This window comes from Chroicocephalus ridibundus, chromosome 6 (assembly GCF_963924245.1).
Source record: "Chroicocephalus ridibundus chromosome 6, bChrRid1.1, whole genome shotgun sequence".
Classification (NCBI taxonomy): domain Eukaryota; kingdom Metazoa; phylum Chordata; class Aves; order Charadriiformes; family Laridae; genus Chroicocephalus; species Chroicocephalus ridibundus.
In genome coordinates, this window is record NC_086289.1 from 41,563,421 (window position 1) to 41,573,310 (window position 9,890).

General features: G+C 37.8%; 1 protein-coding gene across 3 annotated transcripts in view; it reads right to left on the reverse strand.

Annotated features, from left to right (window-relative positions):
* Positions 1-9,890, reverse strand: part of ARHGEF26 (Rho guanine nucleotide exchange factor 26) — a 55,115-nt gene that overhangs the window by 42,601 nt on the left and 2,624 nt on the right. For all 3 annotated transcript variants that reach the window (XM_063337748.1, XM_063337747.1, XM_063337746.1), the window contains 3 exons: positions 9,031-9,070; positions 6,911-7,056; positions 1,312-1,368 (listed from right to left, as the gene is read on the reverse strand). In XM_063337748.1, the coding sequence (XP_063193818.1) occupies positions 1,312-1,368; positions 6,911-7,056; positions 9,031-9,070 (243 nt within the window). The remainder of the gene's footprint in view (positions 1-1,311; positions 1,369-6,910; positions 7,057-9,030; positions 9,071-9,890) is intronic.

Genomic DNA, 9,890 nt, shown 5'->3' on the forward strand with positions numbered 1-9,890 from the left:
CTCAGACTTGAAAGCCTTTTTGGTAACATTAAAGACTTTACGTTTAAAAGGCATCTAAAAAACTTGTTCTCTTTGAAGGGATGCAAATATGACTCCAGGAAACATAGACTAAAGGCTCCTAAAGGATACAGGACTGAAATAAATGCCTTGTGTCTCAAAGCTTCCCAGTGGGAGGAGACAGAAAAGCAGAACATGTGGCCTGAACTGCTGTAAGCCTCTTTCCCCAAAAAGCAAAAGATGATAGCCAAAGAAATGTAGATTAAAAAAAAAAAAAAACACACCACCACCACACAACATAAACTATTGTCTACATTTCATGTATGCAATACAAGATGTTTCTGCATTTCATGTATGAAAACAACAGTGGTAGGTCACACAGCTACATTAATATTTGAGGCTTGCTATACACATCTGTGAACTTCACAGAAAACCCCAGTCAGGTCTCACTTGGCTACATTCACTGAGATATGTCCTGAAGTGAAATGAAGATAATTGGAACAAATTACCATGGCAGGAAATGCTACAGTGTTTTTTTCCTATTGAAGGACATACCTCAAGAACTGCAGGTATATAGTTGGCTAGGTCAGGCTATTCTTTTCAACACCTCTCATTCATTTTGATATAGCCCCTGTAAGTAAGGAAGGAGGGTAAAGCAGATAAAGTGGACAAAAGGAGAGAAGAGGAAAGAAGATAAAGAGGACAAAAGGAGCAAAGGGGAAAGAGACAGAGAGAAAAGATAACTACATCAGTAATAGCTGCTGTTGTCTGTACTGTTGACAGCATGGATGCACCTACTCTGTTTCAGTGTGAAAGGAAAAAGGTTACTTACACTTACACAGTGCTTGCATGTTCAGCATTGTTCACAGGATTAGTTACAACTAAGGAGCACTGTAAAAAGCTGTTCTTTGTTCCTCACTGCCTTTAAAAATTTATGTGCCACCTCCTTCCCTTGCCTGAAATTAACGCAAGGTTAATTTCACACTTTCCCCAATACAGCATGCAGCAGCGACTGTCTGCTGCTACTGAGTAGCCATCAACCAGGCTACATCTGCCGGAGCAAGCATACCTAGGAACCACTCCTCCAGCAAGACCCGCAGGATGTTGGCAGGAGACCCGTGGCAGGGACATATGCACATCAGCAATAGACTGGTTTTGTTTTTTATTTTCCCTGGGGAGAGATGACACTTCACTCTAGGACAGGAAGCTGTGTGATGAACTTGTCTCCTTATCAACAAATAGAAATTATTAAATCAGGCATGCAGTACATCCCTAAACAATCAACGAAAAAGCATGTGTTACTCTAAAGAGTACCTCCTGTCTTTTTCTTTCTTCCTGGCTGATGGCTTCTGATAATCCATTCTTCTTTACCTAAGAAAAAGAAATTTAAGTTTTTAACAACTTTTGTAGAAAAATACAACTTAAACAAACAAACAAACCATGGAATTATCAAAACATTGGACTAAGAATTCAGCTAAAGAATCTGTCCACTTCAGAAAGACAGTAATGAACTGGCAGAAGTTAAAAAAAAAGGTCAATAATGTGTGACATTTGACTTATCAAAGAACTAAATAATTTCATTAAAAACTATCCCAGGACACATACAGAACTACTTAGCAAAATCACACACAGTTGAATCATGATCACCCTGCACAACACCCTAGAGAGGTAGTTTGTCGTCCAGAAAATTATTCTGGAGGAACTACAGCTTTACCCTAACAGACATGGCAAAGCCTTGAGTAAATACCCCTGTATTTCTATCCTCAGCCCTACGGTAACGTCTCTCCCCACTTTGTACTCTGTAGCCAAATCAGCCAAGACAAGTTTCCCCCAGCTCTCCATATAGAACCCTCCAGTCACAGCCACATTTTTCAGACAGAAGCCACATGCTTAGCTACCAAATTCCGCACTAGAAACCCCTGAAGTTTACTCCTTCCTGGTGCAAATCACATGCATTACATCATTTAACAGAAAGTGAAGCACCAGGGAGGGACTGACTCCATGCATTTCCTACAGGAGTGTTAAACACAGGACTTCAGATCAGGAGGGTCATCTGCGTATGGCACGGTGGACCAGGGAAGGGGAAAGAGGGCACTGCACAGCACTATACATGTAAGAGATACTGGACATTAGACTTAAATGCACGTCTATTCTCTGTTGGTCTTCTCCAAAAAGCTCCTAACATATTATCATCAACAGCTTTCTCTTCTTACTCCAGTTGTTTCCTGGAATTTTAAAGGATATATTATTCCCCTTTTTATACCTGCATAACAGGCACCACTAACATGGACAGCAGGCTCAAGAGTAAAAAGATGGCACAACATTAAGAAATGCTGCACTTTGGTTTGCATGTGCACATGTACATACTTAAAAAAATAACGTAATTGTTCAAGCAATTGTTCTTTTGAACACATGTCACCACAAGCATACACTTCTAAATATCACATAAGAACTAATTAGATACCTTCCTATTAAACTATTAACCTGAAACCTTTAAAGCACTCACTAGGAAGTACAGTGTCACTTTTCTTTTGGATGCAGTGGAGGACTTTTCTAAAAATATGCTGACACAGGAAATACCTATGACCATATCCAAGAGATTTCAATGCTTCCTGTTAACACAGCAACTGCAAATTTCCAGTGAGGTCAATGTGGCAACTGCTGTATTCACTTTCAAAAAACTGTAGCTGTGTTTCGTGATTGTTATTTTGTCATATTTGGGTGTGTACATACTAAGTACACATATGAATTCATCATACAGGCAAATGGATCAACCTTACGTTCTTAATCAGTGGCAGCACTTCCAAAGAGAAAGAGGCCCAAACATGGAGATTATTTTTGGCATTCTCTGTGAAAAAAAATTCAGTTCCTATTTTTTCAGGTGTACAAAATATTTTAGCTTAAATATTGTAAAAATCACATTTGTGGTACTATACAAGCAAAAACTTAGTATAAGCTAAGAGCACAACTAGAAAGACTACGAGAGGCCCAACACTACAACTGCTAATGTCTTATTGTCACATTGGAGTGCTTTTTTCCAGCAACTCAGTTATGACTGATGCAACCATGGAGACAAGGAGGAAAGGATGGAAGAATGACAGGTTAACTCTGTGGTTATGTACAAGAAGTTCCTCCAAAACAAGGAGGTGCTGCGAGGAACTCACCAGAAAAATTTCTTTGACAAATATAGTAAGTGGTTGCTCCATAAACCAAATTGAACATAAGCCCTTTGATAACAGGAGAGAAACGAGAGCTAATGCAGAGATAGCCCTGAAGATCCTTGACAGTAAAACCAGATAAGTTTTTGTTTGATACCATGGAGAAGAGGCAGCCATGGAAAGGTGGCAGGGTGAGTGGCTCAGTAAAGCAACTCATGACAGCTTTTTAAATAAATGAGAAAAATCAACACCGCATTGTCCCAAACCATAGAAAGAGATGATCAGAAAAATGAAACACAAGATGACCAAAGCTCAGAAGGAGTTTCGGGTTAGTGAGGCAGCAGTTGAGAGAACATGTAAAATCCTGATGCAGTGCTACAGAAATACATTGAACCTACTGGGCACAAAATGGAGGATTTGATGCTAAAACACACATTTAATATTAAATACTTCAACAGTTATAGGCGTCACCATGATATGGGACATGTGCTTCCAGTGCTAGATCTTAAGAGTATTTTATGATAATCACACCAGCATTGACAGTAGTAATGAAAAGTGAACACGCATCACATTCTCCAGGCTGGACAGTAAGGACATTTAAGTTCAAAGTCCGCCAGTCAGATGCAGTGGCAAACTCCGCAACAGATTGCCATGGGAGGTGGTGAGGTGCCTACCTGTGGAGATATTAAAGACTTGACTGGACACAGTCCTGGACAACTTACTCTAACTGACCCTCCTCGAGCAAGGGGATTGGACAAGATGATCTCAAGAGGTCCCTTCCAACCTAAATGATGCTGTAATTCTTAGCATGCACAATAATACATATTGTCATTATCTGTACCAACTGAATGCTGCATTTGTTCGGAAGTAAATACATTTAATATAGCACACAAGTTAATATCAGTGCCTATGATCTGCTGGAAATTCTTCAAAAATACTGAAAGATACTTTTGGAATATATTTTGGAAATATTGGTTGTTCTCCCTAAATTACTTTACAATGAACAGATGAAGGTTGGAAGGAACAGAGATAGTAGATAAGCTAGCTCTTTACCTAGTCATCTGCTTAGCTACTGATAGCTGTCTAATCTGTAACAGTAATCTAAAGAGGAAGGGGGTTCAAGAGAGGAATTTGAAAGGAACTGCTTTTAAATAGCACCCTATTTCAGAGTCTTTAAATGTTCTTTGAAAAGCTCAATCACATGTGCATACACTGCAGGAAGACAGAAGAGCCCCCTTTTTTTATTATTATCATCACAAAGGATTTGACAGCTCCATACATAAAGGTTACAGCACCCCCCTCAAATAGAAAGGCTGGTCAGAACTGCATCAGCTGTCGAGCCTGTATGGCCAAAGAAGGAGGAATGGATTCATTCTGCTGCCTTTCCCCTTGATTTCCTAGCATAACCACTGCTAACAAATACCCTAAGCATATTATTCTCTTTCTTTCATAACATATGTTGAAACCCAATACTTTGACGTTTTCCAGCTGACTTCCTGTTACAATCACACACTCACTTTTTAATACACATTGACAGAATGTAATTTTTCCAGAGAGTTATAAACACAGACACTGAGATGCAGATTCCCTTTCCCACCCCGGCCCCCAGTGCACTACCTTTTCCCATATACTCCCCACTTCCAACCTTGTAAATCAAGTAAAGACACTGAACAAGTTTGCTGTGCTAGAAATTGTAAAGAACAAGATGCTTTATGTAACTGTAAGCATGGAGGAGGAATGGTTCTCTTCCCGAGATGAACTTTATACTATTTTGTTCTCACAACAAATTAGTGTTTTTGAAATTATTATTATTACTGAACAGCATTCCTTCCAAAATACCTCAGCTGTTGAACGTTAAACTGCTAGTTTGCCTAGAAGGCAGAAAAAAAACCCCAACCAATTTGACTTCATTATAAACAAACTTTTTTGCAACATTAAGCAAATTAATTACATTTAAAGCACTTCATTTGTTGAAAGAAAATTTAAAGCAAATCTTTTCAAAACTACATTGTCTTGCCTTCTTTATAAATCCCTCTTTGATTTGATAATTATATTTCAGTATGTTAAACTGGAAAAGATCATCAACATCTGTAAGACAGATCTTCTAAACAACCTAAATAGCCTCAGAAGATCTTGCTGAGGCTTCATAACTAATTTATATGGGACATACACAGCCAATGACCCCAACTGTCAAATATTCTAGGTGATCATGTCATGTAATAATAATCCTTTCCTGTGTCACATATAGGGATCGGGATCTACAACATTCTACAAGTTACATAAACAAAAACCAAAAAAAACCCAAACCCTTCATTTTAGGAATATCCCTCCAGAAGCCACAGAAATTATCAAAGGATAAAATTAATCTCAGAAACACAGAATTTTTTTGCAGTTCCTTTAGTCTCAAAATCGTGCGTACTAGGAAAGCCTGTAGAAATACCAACTAGTATCGTTAACTTGCCGCTTATGAGCGGGGATGCTAGCAAGATTACAGTACTTATTAAAACAGTTGAATTTTACTTTGTTTAACAATACTACTAAGAAAAAGCTACTGCACATGCTTCATAGACTGTGCTAAGGATAGCAGAATACCACCATCTGCATACTTAGCTTTTATAAAATGGCTTCCATTAAATATATGTAGTCAAATAAACTTAGAGTTGGCTTGCAAAAATTTAGAACAATTCAGCAGAAACTTGTTTTTAACTAACTGAAGCTTTTCTTCAGTATAATTCACTCACACACTTTTTCTTTTTTTAAACACAAATCAGTAAAGTTGTGTCTTTCCCAAATACAGGACCCTAAAATGAACTTTCTCAATTGCATTGCTTTTTATGTAGAACAAAGACCATCAATTGATCAGGATTTCTATGCTGTTCTTACGAAATGAAAAAAAAAAAAAAAAAAAAAAAAAAACAAAAACAAAACAGGACTAAATCCTATTTAAGATTTGGTCCAAACTAGTCTGATAGGAACTACAAAGCACAGATTTCACTGAGTTTACATGCTGTTAGGATTTAAACTGGTCTTTTCAGGCTTTCTGACAGTACCTCATCCAGAACAGCCAGATACAGTAACATACATTAGTGTAAACTGTAACTCTTCTAAGGACCTGCATCAGTACAGCTCCCAGCACCCTGTACAGGCAAGGCCTGAGCAGCCATCTCTAGCGACTGTGGGAAGTACGAAGTCAGGGTCTTAAATTTAATGCGCAAACAAAAGAAGCACGCTTGACTTTTTTTTTATCCAGCATAGTTTAAAAAGAAAAATATAATAGAAATGTAACTTAAACTGTAAAAATAGGAAATATTAACTCCTTTGCATTTCATGCTGAATTTTTTTCTCAGTAATTTCAAGTCACATATTCTAACCAGTCTTTTGTGTGGCCACATAAGCCTAAAAACACTTGTGCTAGAAAAAGGGAGGTGTCAGGTAACCAGGGAAACTGATTTTGGCAGGAACTTCAGTCTATACCTACCAAATTTGACCGAGAAAAGATGGTTTGTGTTTTCTTTAAGCTGTTGGAGTTACCTTACATAAAACCTAAACAAAAGCTAAATTCAGACCTCCAGATCTGGATTAGTAACATCTGAATAGTTGCAAACTTGTCAGCAAAAAAATTCAGAGACACCTTATATGTTGGAAGGGAGAAGAAGATGACAAACTTCAGCCAAAAACTCCAACAGCAAGTAAAAAGACTTGCTTCAATACATTCTTAGACACTCTGTCTACTTATAGAATGATCAAATACTTACAACGGACAGCTGACTCCATGTTGATCTCAGGGGTTTATAGTGAAAAACAACCTTTTCATCCGATTTCTGCTCTCGGGGCTCAGACTCTTCTTCAGAATCTATGTCCAGAGCTTTTTCTTTATAGTTTTGATATAATACAGCATTTTCTGTAAAACAACAACAGTATGTCATTAATTGCTAGAAAGTTAGCTTAGTTGCTTTCATAAAAATTATAAGTAACATTTAAACAATGAAAGAAATGAAAATGTCAATGTGCCATTCACAAACTCCAAGGGACAAAGATAGTATCTTATTTAGGGTGGACAATGGTGCAGTAGAGTAACAATGGATCACTGTACCACTACCAAAAAGATCCACGCTGACTGAATTAAAGAACAGATGTGTCCTTTGTCAAGAAAAAACAGAAAACAATTTTTTTCTTCCTTGGTTTGCAGTACAATGTTTCATAATTAGCCAGCAATTTAAAAATGGAACACGTGTGCCCGTAGAGCAAGTCACTAATCTGGAGGTCTAGCTATTTTAATCTGCAAGACCATTATACATCCACTACCCATGCCAACTTTTATTCTGTCAGCTTTAAATACCATCTTTGCACTTCACTAAGAGAAGGAAATGATCCAAATTTCAGAAATTTGAGGTCAGAACTATTCCAAATAGAAACTTCAAAGCTTGCTTGAACAAGCATGAGGCCTATGAACCTTGAAACAAAATACACTCATATATTTCAGTACTGCCAGTATTAATTCAGTAATATCAATGGCAAAGAAACACAGGTGTGGAGCACACCCTTTCCATTTCCCAACCTCCTGGACCACACACCCATTTCAAAAGCAGACAGAAAAGGACAGAGAAATTCAAGACCAGAATAACCTAGAGACAGATTAAGCAGTTAAGAAAGCAAGCTCTAAAAAGGTACTTTAGAGATGGGCCAGGCTTTGGACAACATCCAATTTTCCCATGCAAGAGAAAGGGGAAAGAAGTGAAAGGTCTGGCTCCACGCACAGCTGCAACTCCTGAGGTCTTACACGGGGCTGGGTGGATCTGTTCCACCTGTTCAGACCATACAGCCCCAGCTGAGTATTAAACATGGTCTGGACTTTTGTATTTGTTCTTTGGAATGTGTCTATATAGTTCATACACTTTTAAGACAGGAAATCGTGCACAGTAACTGAATTCTGAGAGGCATCACAGCAAATGTCATTAGTTGGGATCAGTCCAAGATAAAAGGGAGCCATTGGAAGAGAATCCAGAAAACACCACTAGGAGATAAGAGTGAGAAAAGTTGAAAATAAGAGTAAGACAGGGATTGATGCAAACAGAATAAAGTGGAAAGTTTTGAAGAGACAAGAGGAAAAGGAAGGTAACACCACAGCTTAAGGAGGCATTAAGCAGAGAAAAGCCAAGAGAGTAGCAGTTATTATAATGAAACTTCGATGGACTCATAGCCAGGAAATAATTTTTTTTTCTGGTTGAAATATTGGGAAAAGCAGCAACCTTTGCAAAGCCAAGAATTAATGAGTAACATAAAAGAGCAAATACATGGACAATGTTTTTCTGACACTTAAACTTGAAGCCTAGGTAGCAGGAAAAGGATTACAAAGTCAAGGAATTCACCACCCCGCACCCTAGCCTTATGAGGAAAAGACAGAAATAGCTGCATGAGCCATAAACTCAGAGAATAACAATTCAGGTGCCTGCTGCAAGTGATGACCCCAAGCCTGTGATGCACAAAAGCCTCATCTTGCATCTAGGAAGAGTCACAGGGAACAGGCAGGAAGGCAGTCCCAGCTGGAGGAACAAGCCTCATCTACGTAATTCTACAGAACTTTTAGGGTTGAGATAGACACATTGATCAGTTCATCTTTTAGGACGGAAAAGAGCTTAAGTTGAAAAAAAGCCCTTCAAACAAAACCCCATTTTTAACCTGCCACACTATATTCTGTAAAATATTCCCTAAAGTATGTCCTGTACCAAACCTACGGTTCCATATTTTAGTCAGCGTACTGAAAAACAAGGTACTTAGTCTTTGACTACATATGAAAGAAGCGTGCAAAATGATCCTGAAACTCATTTCACTTGTGATTGAGCATATAACCAAGTCTGTACAGAAAAGGGCTTACCTTCCCCATCAAACGTCCCTTGTCCTTTCAGCATTTTCTTCTGATAACGTCAACAGAAAAGAGACATACACACATTAAAAGAAGAATGCAAAATAACCAACAGTAAGAAGAACTTCTATTTTATTTGATACTTAGGCTCCAAATTAACAGGCCCTAATCTATAAGCTTCTGATGTTGGACAAATATTGATGAAAACAATTGCTTCATCACAGAAAGTGAAAAGCTACTCTAGTTTTCCTTCTCTCATGCATTATTTATATATATTTATCCCAATTGCTTCATTTTTTCTATGTTTCAAAGGCATAGTATACTAGCTTTACAAGAGTTCAGTGAACTTGTAACTCATCCCACTGTAAAGGGGCTTTTCTATGAGAATGAAGGTACATGACTGAGCGGCTGTCTCTTTCCATGCACTCTGCACAGGACAACCACATTAAGTATTTTGTAAACTAACGTCTTGAGACCAAAACAAACCTTTGAAATAAAACAGCTGTTTTGGTGCAACAAGTCCTATGGCCAAAGAAGTTTATTTAAAACAATACTACTAGAAAAAGAGAGTTTTGTGTGTAAAGACAGGACAATGTCAAGTCCTCCTATTTTAAACATAACTTACTGTTAAAGTCTACTACCAAAACCAAACCAAAACAAACCACTACTCAGCAGTAGTTCACAATTTGATCTATGACTATTTCACCACCTGTAGCATTTTCACAAAAGCTTCCATAATATTTAATTTGGCTGAAAATTGTCATAAAGCTGATAATTATTTTAATAGCTACAGCATCAGCCCTTAGCCTCAAGTACTTTGTTACACAATTGCAAAAACTCCACAGAAATCTACCAATATATTTTTTTAAAAG